The 15523-nt window shown below is 44.5% G+C and overlaps 1 protein-coding gene across 2 annotated transcripts in view; it reads right to left on the bottom strand.

Moving 5' to 3' along the window:
* Positions 1-839: 839 nt before the first annotated feature.
* Positions 840-15523, bottom strand: part of DCC (DCC netrin 1 receptor) — a 606037-nt gene continuing 591353 nt past the window's right edge. For both annotated transcript variants that reach the window (XM_087772741.1, XM_087772742.1), the window contains exons 28-29: positions 2925-3067; positions 840-1014 (exon numbers count right to left, since the gene is read on the bottom strand). In XM_087772741.1, the coding sequence (XP_087628867.1) occupies positions 925-1014; positions 2925-3067 (233 nt within the window). In that variant the 3' untranslated portion in view covers positions 840-924. The remainder of the gene's footprint in view (positions 1015-2924; positions 3068-15523) is intronic.

Below are 15523 nucleotides of genomic sequence, written 5' to 3'. Positions count from 1 at the left end.
GTGCTTCCCAATGTTATCACAGGGCGGCCTGGCACAAAGGCCACCCATACGCAGACGTGTTTTATTACAAGCTTAAGCACGTAATGACTGCGTGTCAGAGAAGACTGCATATTATGTCCTCTTTTTGCAAGTGTACACTGGCTGGCTGGCAGTGGGCCACCAATGCAGACTTTTTTTTTTTTCTTTTTTTTTTTTTTTACATTCCTGGTTCTCTGTTTGCCATACATAAAACATTAACTATGGGAGGATTTAAAAACGCTTGCTAAAATGGCTGAATTTTACAGCCATTTGCTAATCCCCACCACTCGTGCGAGATGAGCGACAGAGACGACAAAGGAAATTAGTACCTTGTCTTTTCATTTTGTGCTGTTGGGAAAACTTCCAAATTTTTGGTGTGGTGGTGTGATTATTTGCTATGGGTGTTTTTGTAGCCAGTAATTACGTATTTAAAACAAAAACAAAAACAAAAACAAATGAGTGACCTACAACACTGTCTCATTAATGGCATGGTCTATGTTCAAAAACATACTTGCATGAGGTAAGACTAGATCTATACAAAGAGCTACAGACCTCTACGGAGTAAAACATGAGTTAGTCATGACAACTTGAGCTCTACGAAGACTAGTAGATCAAAATGAACAATTGGGTGGCATCAGCTACGACTCCGCGGTGACGACGTCATTCACCTTGCCACGCTTTCATCACTTTAGATGCCAGATAAACAGTTCTGTAACATTTCCATTATTATTTTTTTCCTTTTTCTTCTTTTCATCATTCCTTTTAGGATTTTGCAGAAATCTTCCTTGCACTGAAGGAGTGGTACTGGGAACGAGATGATTTTATGGGGTGGTGTACGTGGGTGGTATGCGTGAAATCCTGGTATGCTGCAATGCTCCGGGATAATTATCACTTCATCAAGAGCTGTTAGAAGGCTGAGCCTGTGATAGCATTGAGTTGCTTCATTAGCCCCTCCAAACTGGCCATCTGTTCACTCAAATCGTCCTGCTCATAAACCTGCGAGTGAACAAACACACATGGATAAGCGGGCAGCGGGATGGGAACCGAAACCCCTTGCATGGAGCCCGGGACATGGCCCGTGGCAGGGACCTCCCGGGGCCTGGAGCGTTCAAGGATGGGCTGATGCTTCCAGGCTGGATAGCAAAGCCTCTGTGGGCTCAACACGTGAGCTGAAAACCAGGGGTGACCATGCTAGAGCAATATTAAATGCTAACGACCCTTCCCTGAGTCCCCATTTCCCCAGCTCCTTCCGTTATGTTACATGTGTCCACGCCTGGGGGGACTATGAAAACATTTTTTAGCACCCAACAGAGACATCAAATGCTCATCTAAACATGCCCTCTCCTAAGGCAGGCTGCAACAGCTCGTTCAGCAATTAGCTGAACTTCTCAGCCCTTGCTGATGGTTGGGAATTTCCACCATCGCTTTTAGTGGGAGCAGAGGACTGGGAACCGTTTTTAGAGGCACCTAACTGGACTGGAAGAAAGTAATCCTTTGGGGGATGGTCAGCTGAGGATCTGCAGCGAAACCTAAAATTACCAGCACTGCACTTATTCTTGGGAACCACTGACCTCAAAAATTACCAAGACAAGAGCAAGAGGAGTGATCCTTTGCTTTCAGACACTGAGAAGGAGCTCAAACATTAGTTATTTATATGGGTTTTACCAAGCAAAAGATCTGAAAGTGCTGCATAAGCCCTGCAGTCCCCGAGGTGGGATGGAGCAGGCAGCTTAAAAGAGCACCGGCAGAGTCAAGCTTAAAAAAAATTCCCCAAATTTTAGCCTTTCTCCCCAAATTCTGACCACCTGATGAGCTTGTTGCCTGCACCGGCACTGCCTGTAACTGCCCTCACACTTGTGGAGCTTGAGCAGTGTCTCTCCCGAGAGCTAAATCCTGCTGCTGTGATAAAACACGGTACCGAGAGCTGAAATCGCACTTTGCGTTATCAAATGTCCTGTGTTAAATTACTCCTTATGCCACTAATTTTACCACGGAGGGCATTTTCCTTCCCGTTCCCATTGCAGTAGGAGATTCCATGTCTCTTACATCGGCCTGTGTCTCCTTTTCCCAGCAAAACGTGAGAATCCTTCTGCGACTATATGCAGAAGTGTATTTTTATGCCGTTGATAATGACAAGCAGGAATCAAACACCGTTGTCCCGCAGTCATCAGGCAGCAGAGCCAAACCCTCCATATCTACGTCTAAAGCAAATCTTTTTTCTTTCCCTTTAGCCAAGTTGAAAACATAAAAGGATTCACTAACAAGATGATGGACAAATCACTGCTATAGTGCCTAGCAACAAATTCTCCTATGCAAGTAGATGAAAAGAGGTGATATACAACAGATATTTAATATATTTCTTTTTTTCCTTATTCCTTTTCTTTTACACTGTTTCATCTTCTGGATCACATGAGACCTTTCTCTAAGAGAATCTTAATAGGAGTGAAAATGTTATTCTAATTTCACCACCTTTTCGGTTTCACTTATCTACTTCTTTAACGTTATTTTTCTCACCATTATCTCGTATTACTATATACTCATTTTTCCTGCCAAAATTATTTCCTTCCCTTATCACACTTCTCACCCCCTCTTTCTCTTCTCCTGATATCTCAGGGTGCTCAGGAGAGGCTGTGCAAGTTGTCCTGTGGATAATATTAACCTCGAATCGAAGCACTCGCTTCTCCCCTGCATCGCACACACCGAAGTCCATTAAAGTCAACAGCAAAGTTTTACCGGCTGCTAGAACTTTTTACGAGCTTTCTAATAGCTATCAGCTGCAGCGTAATATCTTAGGTAAGGAGGGAGAGATCGTTATCTAAAAATTAACGTGCAGATTGGGGATTAGAGAATATAACTTGATGGTGATGACGCTTGCACGAAGGTTGGCTCTGAAAGATGGTTCTTACGTTCGCGGAGTCCTCCGTCTGCTTGTGGCCCTCTTCTGCGACCTCCGGGGCCGTGGGCACCGAGACGGGCAGCAGAGGTGACCTGGCTTTTCCTGCCAAGCCAAGGGATGCTGTTTTAACCTGAGCCTTGGGGAGGTTAGGCCCTGGAAGAAGAAACAAAAGTCACATTGAGAACCTGTAGGTATGGAAAAGGGGATTGCAGTGAAATTTTGGGGGTTATAGGCAAAATACAGCTGGTTTTACCATTGCTGCTTGTGTTTTCCGTTGTAAATGTACAGTCCCCTTCCTAGACAGACACTACTTCGTCGCGAAGGAGCATCAGAGCCAACACAAACACTTGCTAAAAGCTCCTCCATTGTATTCCACGGGCTCCGCTCCCAAAAGAGGACTCGCAGTCGCAGCAGGTTTGCAATTTTCTGTTGACATTACTTTTTGATGAAGAATGTTCTCTTGCAAAACCAAAAGATTTCATATGGAAACTTGAAATTTTCCTGGGAAAAACCACTACAAACCTGGTACTCCTGGAAGATAATGAAAACCTGGGCTCCGTGGCCCCTGCCTGGCAGGGAACTGTCACTTTGACGTTGTGTTTCAGGGAGAAAGTGAGATCGAAGAGCAGAGAGCAGTGGCCAGGCTGGGGGAATGGCAGTTATTTCCATGGTTCTCGTGTATTTTTATTTCTAACTCCCTCAAGCTGAGAGCAGCCCTCCAGGTGGGTTACTGAACAAGCTAAAATAAAAACTGTATTTCAACGAAAGTTGTTTCTGACTTTTTATCCCAGCTTGGAAGGAGGAAAAAAAAATCAAAATATATTTATTTTTTTGACAGAAAAGGACTTCCCTTCTTAAGCATCTCTGCTGAAACTCCTCCTGCCCACCACGCCGAGCCGTGCTACAACTGCTTGGCAAAACAGGTGTCAGCAGCAGCACTGTTTGAAGTGCTGCCCTTTAAGGAGGCATCAACTGAGATGTCTCAGCTCTCTTCTAGAGCAAATTAAAAAGTCTTTGTCTCTTTTAATGATTTAAAACATCAAAAAATAAAACCTTTGTCCTGGACAATCTGCCTCCACTCAGCACAAGGTGCCTGGCTCTATGCAAGACTCTGCTGGAGACACAAGGGCTGTCAGCTGCAATAGAGGCACACAAGACACTGATTTTAAGTACACTGGGATAGCTTTAAAATTAAAGTTGCCATACAAAGCCAAACTGAGATCATGTATCTCATGCATCATAGATTCAAGGCCAAAAATGGGGACGGCAATTTCAAGCTTTCTTGCTGTCAGAGTAATCCTGCTCCCTCTCAAGCTACGGCTTAAATATCCCTACAACCTGCAGAAGGCCAAACTCATTCCAGTGAGTGTCTTTGGCACTTCTCTCAGCCACCTAGGTCCCCAAAATTTATTCTTCTAATTTTCTCTCCATCGACATTAAACCACTTTGATGCCTACTTGTGCCCTAAGGCGAGTTTCATGTTCATATCTTTAAATATGCCATCTCCAGGTTGATATTTGCTTGGCAGGGGGCATCACGTACCAGGGACTGTAAAATTCTCCCAGCCTCCCCACCATGTAACAGCAGATCCCCTCTGGCACAGGGGATGACTTTGGAGTCTCACAGGGCAGGTTTCCATCTCCATGGGACTTGGGCACAATTTTTATTCTGCTCATTCGACTCCCATTGAAATCAAGAAGATATGAAACACAAATAAATAGCTTTTTTCTCTATCTTTGCTCCACTATGACCTTCAGTAAGTTCCCTGCCTTTTTTCTATTAGGAAAATGTGTACCATAACCATGATAATAACAACAGCCATCGCTTTAGTAGCTGATCATGCTTATTAGAGGTAGTAAAAGGCATCAGCCTCGGTAAGTCAAGTAGGCTATCGGCCATTCCATCAGAATTGGACCCAGACAGAGAAAAATAGGTCTTGAGCCACTCCAGCTATAAAATGTGCATAGATGAAGGGGTGTCCCAAGGACGAGCCACAGGACAGGTTTGTACGAGGATGCCCGTGGCTCTGGAGCTGAGACACAGGGACCAGGAGCGTGGGAGATGTCTCCACCCACATGGGACGCACACGGGCGCACCCCAAAATCCACATCTCAAATCAGAAACCCACCCAGTTTCCATGCAAAACCAAACGGTCTTTTTACGAATCTTAAGTTTAAACACCTATTTGTTTTCTTCATCCCTAGATTCCCACCTGATTACCTCTCTTTTCTTAGAAATCATTAACATGTCATGAAAGCAATGCTCCTGAGCCTGGAGCGGCACTGCCTGGAGAATAACTCCGGCGTAGGAAGGCAGGCAGCTGCTGCGGCTCTCGGTCCCCAAATCCCACCAAATCACTGCAGTCATGACAGCTCTCTGTATCCTTACAGCTCCAGTGAGTAGCCAGGAGACAAGAGGTGCAGATTAATTTTCCTGTATTTCAAAGAATCGTGTTTACATTTTTATTTAGTTTAAGGCAGAGAAAACACAATGGAGCAGAAGAGAGAACAAAATCCCTCCCGAAATGGAGTTGCCAACAGCGTGTTCATTAAAAGTAAGTTCCAGTATAGAGCTGCAAGACGGGGACAGAGAGGGAGAGACTCACAAACACCCTCTCTGTAAGGCTGAGAATAAAGTAAGTTCCAGTATAGAGCTGCAAGACGGGGACAGAGAGGGAGAGACTCACAAACACCCTCTCTGTAAGGCTGAGAATCGCAGATAACTCCCGTTTAGCTGAAGCTATGAAAGTGTGAAAGCTCAATACAAGCTAAAAGAGATCGTCGCAAAGATACGCTCGCTCTTCCAGCTCCAGTTTAATAGCTAAAGGCTTCTTTAATAACAGGGCCTTCAAACTTCCCTGTATCTCAGAGTAAGAGTAGAAGATACAGCTATTCCCAAAGATCCCATCTTCTAAGCGCTGCACATTCGAATCAGTTTTTAAAAAAAGGAAATATTTTTCCCTTCCATTTCTTAATAAAAAAAGCTTATTTCCAAAGAAGTGCATGGCGGGGAATGTGCACACGCTGGCGCTCGAAACATGCACCCAGCAGTTACACACCGAGAAACGCAAGAGCCTGACTCTATCAAACAAAGTGATGAAGTCATCACAGGCAAATTAACTCTAAGCTGCCTGGCACACCGTAGCTTCTCAAGATTTTTTCCCCCAGTGCTTTGAAAACACCTGCAGAGCTCAGCAAAGAAGTAAACTGCAGCTGTGGCCCCTGCAGCTGGCAGCCGTGGCCGTATTTCTAATTCTAGGAGCGCTTGTGTGCCCTGCTAAAGACAGATTTATCCGATTCCTGTCACAGGGAATCTGGATTGTGTCCTGGGATAGCACTGTGACGTGAAGAATAAATAGTAAGAAAGATACAGCCACCGCAGAAAATTGCATCCATGCTGTTTATTGGTTGGATAATGGACCCAAATCGGCTTTTTTTCTACAAGCGACTTTGCATTGCGACTTGTTTGATTTTCATGGGCTGGTGAAGTAAATATTTGATGTGGTGGTGAGAAGCTCATGTGAAATGCAGAGTACGTTGCTATTGTAATCCTCTAAATCCCGTGGTAAAAATCATGTTTCTCATATGTAACTCATTAATTGTAGTAATTGGACTTAAAGACCCACTTTTTTGCACAAAGACAGATGTTCCCTCCTGGATATTGTTAATGAGAAGCCATAATGATGATTAGTAAGTTCAGTTTGTGCATCTTGTTGCCCTTTAGCTCACAAAAGCAACAGGCAAATCCTAACGCTCAGAACTAAAATGAAACTCAGAAAATCTTCCTTGTGCATAGCTGCGTATTTCAAGTTCTTCAGCAAACGTTTTACCGCAGTGACCGTTTTCCAAGGTAATGCCTGTAATACGTAATTAGTACAACAGTTGAGCCCTCTTCCCCCAAAGGACGTTAAAAAGACCAAGTAGGCCGCTTGAAGAGAATTCTGGACGCAGAAAGTTGACATGCTAAGTAAACTAATTGATGCAAATGAGTAGCTAATTAAATTAAAATCATTTTGGTTTCTAATGTTCTCCAACTCAGTGGGAGTCTCACAAGTCGAAAAGAGGAAACCTTGGAACTGGGGCCGCAAGAGGCAGAAGATGCCAATACCATCAGGTGTAACTCTGAGCAGCCCCAGCATGGATTTACAGTTTAAAAGTTTCATTTTCTCAGCAGGGTTATTAAACACTTCATTGGCTCATTAGTTAGATGATATATGGCAACCAGGTGGAAATCCCAGCTACTGCTGCCTCTCCGAGGCCCACACTGAACTCACTGCACTGTCATCCTTCATATTTCAGGAGCACTGCACATCAGTGCAATCCTGTGTCAAGTCAAAAAGAAGCAGTTTTAGAATCATAGAATCATAGCACCATTTAGGTTGGAAAAGAACTTTAAGATCATCAAGTCCAACTGTTAACCCAGCACTGCCAAGCCCACCACTAAACCATGTCCCTAAGCACCATGTCTACCCTTCTTTTGAATACCTCCAGGGACGGAGACTCAACCACTTCCCTGGGCAGCCTGTGCCGGGGCCTGACAGCTCTTTCGGTGAAGAAGTTTTTCCTAATATCCAACCCAAACCTCCCCTGGTGCAGCTTGAGGCCGTTCCCTCTCATTCTATCGCTTGTTGCTTGGGAGAAGAGACCGACCCCCACCTCGCTACAACCTTTCAGGTAGCTGTAGAGAGCGATGAGGGCTCCCCTCAGCCTCCTCTTCTCCAGACTAAACAACACCAGCTCCCTCAGCCGCTCCTCATAAGACTTGTGCTCTAGACCCTTCACCAACTTCGTTGCCCTGCTCTGGCCACGCTCCAGCCCCTCCATGGCCTTCTTGGGGTGAGGGGCCCAACGCTGAGCACAGGATTCGAGGGGTGGCCTCACCAGCTCCCAGTGCAGGGGCACCATCACCTCCCTGCTCCTGCTGGCCACACCATTCCTGATACAAGCCAGGATGCCATTGGCCCTCTTGGCCACCTGGGCACACTGCTGGCTCATGTTCAGGCGGCTGTCGACCAACACCCCCAGGTCCTTTCCTGCCAGGCAGCTCCCAGCCACTCCTCCCCACGCCTGCAGCGGTGCCTGGGGTTGTTGTGCCCCAAGTGCAGGACCCGGCCCTGAGCCTTGTTGACCCTCACCCAGTTGGCCTGGGCCCATCGCTCCAGCCTGGCCAGGTCCCTCTGTAGGGCCTTTTCTAAATCTATACGCATTTGTGCATATCAGGACATATGTTATCATGACTGACACCAAGTGAAACCAATATAGCATCCATCCTCTTGATAGTAATACTTTGGGAGAGCTACTTGGCGTTAATGTATTTTGAAATATGTCACATGGGACACAAGATGATGTACTCAGCCAGGTTAGGGGTGGGGGTCGGTCTCTTCTCCCTAGTAACAAGCGATAGGACGAGAGGAAATGGCCTCAAGCTGCGCCAGGGGAGGTTTAGGTTGGATATTAGGAAAAACTTCTTCACCGAAAGGGTGGTCAGCATTGGACCAGGCTGCCCAGGGAAGTGGTTGAGTCTCCATCCCTGGAGGTATTTAAAGACCGGATAGATGTGGTGCTCAAGGACATGGTATAGATGGACTTGGCAGTGATAGGTTAACGGTTGGACTCGATGATCTTAAGGGTCTTTTCCAACCTTAACGATTCTATGATTCTATTTGCAGTCATTTCTCATAAAACCAATTTGGAAACTTAAATAGAACATTTCTGGGGGTACAGATATATTCTTATATTCAGTAGCTCAATGGACAGGGCATGCATCAAAGATATGAAGCTGAAGATCTGCAGTTGAAGATCACCTGGTCTGAGGAGGCAGCTGAAAAATTGATCTATCTACTGGGGTGCAAACAAGCGTTTGTCTTCGTAAGAACTGAGAGGATTCTTGGACGACTAAGAGTACTAAGATGAATCCTCTATAATGAGACTATAAAAGTCAAAATAAGCTCCAGAAATCAGAAGGTAATGTCAGACTTGTAACTAAATGAGGATAATCTTTTCTGGCCCTGCACCTCGCACCTTTTCCACAATTTTTTCTATCCGACAAGATAAAAGACAAACACTACCCATGCCATTAACTAGACCTGCTTCTAGTAATGAAGATCTGCAGGCATGGAGGAATCCACACGGATGCTCCCACAGAGATATGTCATAGCTCGCAAAACTGAAAGCGATCAATCTGGAAAATTAAAATTATTTAAGAATTTTGTCTGTCCCAGATGCTTCTGACAGTAAGGAGATTGGCAGCCTGAACTTCAAGGGTGGGGAAGGAGGGCTGTATAGCAATGCAAAGCCAGATGTTTTCCCTATTAAGTAATCAAAGCTGGTAGGGTATATCTTGCAGTATGAAGAGGTAATTTTCTCATAGAAGTACAACAGAAAGGATCTGTTGTACAACAAGTACAACAAGTACAACAAAAGGATCAAATGCCACTTACAAGTTATTTGATATTTCCACCAGGAAAACCGGTGTCAGTTTAAATGACTTAAAAGTTGAAGCATAAATATGAGAATAACATGTAGAAGTAAGCTTACTTTAAGCTCCACGGCAGGATGTTCCTGTTTAAGTAAGACGGTGCCTCTCAGGGGAACAGAATATGTAACTAGACGAAAAATATTGTTTGAAGACTCAGCTGGTTTACATTACAGGTGGGAAAAAATATTTTTCATCAAGAAATTGAGTTTCTAAAAATGATTTTTGAGGTGATAATCAACGGCGGCTTGGCTCATTCCGCAAGGCAAATTGTTCCAGAAAGAGGCAAAGTTTAATTTAGAAATACTTGATAGTAGGAGAAATGAAGTAAAAAGAGAAATAAAACACAAAAGAGAAAGAGAGAATTTAATCACTCTCCAGAATACGATACCAAGCAGGGACTGCCTATTGGTGAGGCTTTTGAAACAGCACTGATGAACTTCACACATTTTTACGTGCTCCGGCTTCAAAATAGGTATAGAAAGAGCGAGCGGAAAGGACACTTCAAGACAATAACAGCACAGACTGCTCAAATAAGTGGAAACGCGAGACAGATTTGGTCTCTGCCTTCTCAGCTGCTCTTCATGTTTTTAATCTATTTGCTGGAAATACTATGTGGGACAAATAAGTGTTAGGGCAAAAGTGGCTTGTTGGCCACAACTGCTCGGTCGTAACACACACAGTCCCAAATTAATATGGAGAAATTTTACATGCAGTGGAAAAAGTTTTATTTCTCTGCTTATGAAACACAGGAAGATAGAATGGCCCATCATTAAATCTTTCTACGGATTTACAGTATAATTATCCAGATAAACATTTTTTTCATTATTTGACTGCTGCTTTGTATTGAAATAGATCCTTTCTATCAAAGGGGAATCAGTTCACGTATCCAGACAAGCACCTAAATCCACGCTTCACTTTACACCTTCCAGTAGTCCCGTGGATTTTAATGAGACAACTCAGGTGTCTCAAGTTATCTGCATGCTAATTAAACTTTACTGGACTGGGGCCAGATTTCTCTAATAGAGAGGACTGACCCTTTCATGACACTTCTGTGTCAATATATCTCCCAGATGAATGGGGAAAGCTTGTTTCCATAAAAAGAAATGTGGAAGAAAAAAAAACATTTCAAATTGAAGAGGGAGGCAGGTAAAGGCTTATGAAATAAAAGAATAATTTTCCTTTGAACCTGGGAGTTACTAGTGCAAAAAGCTAGGACTTCAGAATAAAAGGCTCAAGAATGAATCATTTCCATATTTTCAATGAATTTATAGACCTTGCTTACTGTAGACTATGATAAAGAGAAGTCCATAATCTCATTTACACTCATCATTAAAATAAGAAAAAAAAAAACCAAACCTATGACAGAAAGATTTTTATACCCTATTAACAAAAGACTTCTTAGTTGCCTTTGAATTCAATGACTGAATTCAAATTAGAAGCAAGAGGTTTTCATTTATATTGGCACTGAGATTTTTTTCTTGTGAATGGTAAACTTCCCTCCCCCCCTAAAAAAAGGACCAACAATTTGCTTGTATAGCTAATTAATTAGAGCTACTTGATTGTACAGAATAAATGCCCTCCCAAATTAACTCCCCACTTTGCATGAGAGGGGATTAAACACTCTCAAAAACGGATAGCAATTAAATGCAGAAATCTAGCACCAGAGGGTTCTAAGGTCATGTCTCCAAAATTTGCCTAATTTGCAGCCAAAAGTTTGATTCGTGGAATTTCCATCTCTAAACACTCCACCTCAGATCCGCTATTCAAGACACTTGTGCGACAGTGATTTTACCAATGCTCCTGTGAGGAGCAGTCTGTTTTCAGTGCGACTGAAAATTCTTTCTATATTCTCTCTATATTCACTCTTCTAAGGATCACTGTAATTTCAGCATCTACTGAGGCCTCAAACCCTTGCTGTTGGAGATTATTATGGCCCAGGATTCACTGCTTAATACCAATATACCCTTTTTTCCTCTTGAGTTCATCCCTTATTTATTTGACCGTTAGCTCACGGTTTTAACACTGGCTTTGCAAACCCTCACTCTTATCTTGTTTTTCTGTTTTTTTTTCTTACAATAGCTATAGGGAAAAAAAAAAAAAGGCAGCACAAAAAAATGCCTCACAGAGCTCATTTTCTTATCAGGCTTTCTTATCCCATTTGGTAATGAAAACTGTGTGTGGGCCAGCCTGGATATGGGAAGGATTTGTACTAATGTCCAGGCAATATCCAGCTGCTGCTTTTTACACAGGGATGTTTACTGCCAGATTTCTTCACCTGACTCTTCATTTTTACTCCCCAAGACATCTGACATTGAAAAGACAAGATTTTTTTCCAAAGAAATAAACCTTGAGCAGTTCATCTGCAGTGCAACCCTTCCCCTGCGCTCCCAGCCCATAGCCAGTTTGGGGCATATCCTACAGCTTAGCAGGAGGAAGGAAAATCAAGCTCCGTTTTGCTGTACAATAAAGTGGTTTTTAGCTCTGGGGTATCACTGAGTGATTCCAGGAAGACCGAGAAGATGACAATTTGGATTTCCAACTACACTTTTATGGTGGAGTAGCAATAGAAAAAATGCAGCATTTTTACAGTCTCACAAACGATACAGGAGCCTGAAAAGGCTGAAGTTTTAGAACCGTGACACTACATGAAAACCACCACTTCACAGGTGGTGTTTTCGATCACCTCACACTTGCTTCTGCAGAAGAAAAATGACCTCCTCTAATTCAGGTTCATTTAAAGTGCAGCTGATCATCAAGACCTAAAAGGAATTTTCATTTGTGAGGGTAAAAAAACCCCACCTTTCCTGTCCATTTGTGGAATTTATGTCAGATCTATAATGCAATAAGCTCAACACTCCATCAAACATTTTCTATTTAACCTGAAAGGGGACTAAGTCAAATCACTTACATGCCTATGTGTGTGATTTGCAAAGAAGAGCGAGTGCAGCCACAGTGGGGACTGGAAATACCGTGGACCGATTCTCACGCCTTCAGAATAAGTATTAGGAACCTCAAGTGTTCGATCACAAAGCAATGATGAAAAGGTGTGATCTCCTATAAAATATCAACGGGAAGGGCTTAATGTGAAGAGTTCAGATTTACTAGGCTCAAGCCAAAAAAAAAAAGGGAAAAAAAAAAGAAGAAAAATGGTAGATTTTAGCTCGGGATTAGGCTGATGTCATGACCCAAAACCAGGAGCACAGCCTTTTAAATATTTATTCATATCCTCGTGGCAAAATCACCCACAACTGAATAATGATTTCCGTATGTCTTTTTTATGAACCTTATGATAGAGTTTAACAGCTAATTATAATGCCACTACAGAGATATACTGAATAGATAAAATATTGGAGGAGATACCTCCTTTTAGCATCAGGTCAGTCAAAGCCAAGAAAAAGCCCTGTGCTCATCTATTCCCTGGGCAGGATCCAAAAATTAATTTCGATGCTAATATTGTATGAGGGCAAGCGTTAGACGTCAGCTCCAGGACCATGACCTCAATACACAAATACATCTGGAGCTTCAGCACGCAGTTGGCTGTGGGGCAGGCGGTGGGGCTGGTTGAAGACCGGAGGACACCACTGCCTGGCGTTTCCATACAAGCTACTCTTTAAAAGGAGATATAAAACTCATAAGGCTAGATGGAGGAGAGTCTACAAACCAGCAATGAAGGGATTTCAAGGGAAAGGTCCGCTTAACTTCAGGTTCCTGCTTTTTAAAGTCTTTGCTGGCAATCTCTGGATCAATCTCTGCAGTTCTCTGTTGCTTTCCCCCCTTCTGAATTCTGCAGGATTGTTTCATCAGGGTTATGTATTGTCTGAAGGGGGAAGACACCTGACTGACATGCATTTAAAAAATAGGACAGCAAAGCAAAGAGTAGTTTAATTGGTTTAAGTGATGACGAGTCCATTACTTATTGCCCTAAAACTTTATGACAGAGGACATGTAACAATGTCTTGAGTTTAAGAAAAATGTAATAATTAATTAATTCTATCTACCTGATTAAGGAAAGTAACAGTTATTCCAACATGGGAATTTGCTAAGAGCCTTTTAAACCTGAGACGTCCATAAGTGGGGTGTAATTAGCAGCTGTGGTCCATAAGGGAATTTGCTCAGCTGGCCTGCAGAGAGCTTGGGAACTTTTGCTCTGCCAGTGGGGACAAGGGAGGAGCAACTGTGCAGGGCTGTGTCAGTCTTCTCTTCTAGGAGGTTTGTTCAAATAGAGAACTACATCAGAAGCTTTGTAAAGTCACAAATATCTTCAAAATTTCCCTGTCATGGGTATCTAACTACCTGGAGAAGAGAAGGCTCCGGGGAGAGCTTATAGCAGCCTTCCAGTACCTGAAGGTACAAGAAGGCCTACAAGAAAGCTGGAGAGGGACTTTTTACAAGGGCATGTGGTGATAGGACAAGGCGTAATGGCTTTCAACTGAAAGAGGGGAGATTTAGATTAGATATAAGGAAGAAATTCTTTACTGTGAGAGTGGTGAGGTGTAGTAAAGATAAGGGCTGGCGACCGGAAGATCACGTGCTGTACGGAAAGAGTTAAGGGTCGACCCTCCCTTGTCTCCGCCCCTTATAACATGACACACCTACTGCTGGGGGTATAAAGCCCGGGTCGGCTGGAGATCTAGGGGGATAACCTTGATGTCTAGTGTTTGCTACACAGTGGTGACCCCGACGTGATCAGGCAACAGCGATGGAGCTCGCGGAACTCATAAAGGTACTAAAGTCGGTAACGACAAGGGTGCTCAAGCGGGGGTTTGCGGCAAGGCGGCGCCGACCTGCTGCACGTGGTGTGCTGATGGGGCAGGAATCTCCTGGGAACGAAAAGCCAACAAGTTTAGTTTCGGAGGGGACCCAGGCTGGCTGGGAAGGAGTGGCCTGTGGGACACAGACGGAACCGTTGTTACTGGGGGCTGAGCCAACGGAGGAAGGGGAGGTGCAGGGGGACTATGGTGCAGCGGGAACAAAGGAGTCGGGAAAGGTGTTCCCGATACAAGTGGGGAGTTTAGAGCGGCCGCCCACGGAACCTTCGGCACCTCCTGCACCAGCGGATCTGCCACTTCCTCAATACCCCTGGGGCGAGTTGCAACAATGTGTGGAAAGGGAGCTGACTGATAGGTTGCTGGATTGGGTCCCGGGGGCTGATGTGGGATCCCAGCAGTATCGTGAACTACGTGAAGGAAGATGGCGGGAAGGAGAAAAAGAAGGCAAAACACCTGAGGACGCCCCATTGTATCCCAGTGATCGACGAGTGCTGGACACACAGAGAGCGGAGCGCAGGACATCGAGGGGGGTGGTAGGGGCTCCCCCGGCACTGCCAGTGATACCTGAGCCACCAGAGGGAACCCCTATCCCTAGGGCAATGGGAAATCAAACTGGTATTCCCTCACAGTGGAGGGAGCCTGTACACGATTACCCCATGAGCTCTGATAGCAGTGAGGGCGAAGGGGGTGACGAGGGATCCTCGATTGTTGCTCATCCGCCCCCGCTTCCGAGACGGACTAACGAGGTTTCAAGGGAACTCGAGGCATTGATCAGCCGATTGAGAGGGGTGGTGGCAAATGCGGAAAGTCTTATGCCAGGGGGAATGCCGAAAGAGAGGGCAAACGGGACAGATTGGCAGATGATTGCAAAAAATTGTGTCTTGGAAGGAGTGCGATTCCAGGCCCCTCCGATTCAAGCATTTCCTATCCGAGCAGCCCCAGGTGGAGGATATGAGTGGCAACCGTTAGATGCAAAGTTGGTGAAAGAATTGGTCACAACGGTGAAAAGTCATGGATTAAATTCCCCAGAGACCCAAGTCCTATTAGACTGTGTTTTTGCAACGCCGCTTGCACCTTTTGATATCATTCAGTTGATGCGGGCCGTATTGACCCCCTCGATGATGGTATTGTTTAGGGAGGAGTGGAGGAATCGGTGCACCCAAGTTGTTATTGAGGCGCAACAGGCCAACCATCCCATGGCAGGAGTGACTTTAGAGCAGCTGATGGGTGAAGGGCAGTTCGCAACTCCTCAGGCACAGGCTCAGCGAATGCGGGGGCGCGATTTTGCTGCATCTTCGAAAGCTGCCCAGGAAGCAATACGCATCATCGCAGCTCTTGATAAAAGGGAGCCTCCATGGGTCCA

The sequence above is a fragment of the Nipponia nippon genome, unplaced genomic scaffold (assembly GCF_047370975.1).
Source record: "Nipponia nippon isolate SJK-2023a ecotype South Korea unplaced genomic scaffold, ASM4737097v1 scaffold_37, whole genome shotgun sequence".
In the NCBI taxonomy this organism is placed as follows: domain Eukaryota; kingdom Metazoa; phylum Chordata; class Aves; order Pelecaniformes; family Threskiornithidae; genus Nipponia; species Nipponia nippon.
The sequence above is the reverse complement of the archived record's forward strand: the minus strand, read 5'-3'. Positions and strand labels throughout refer to the sequence as shown.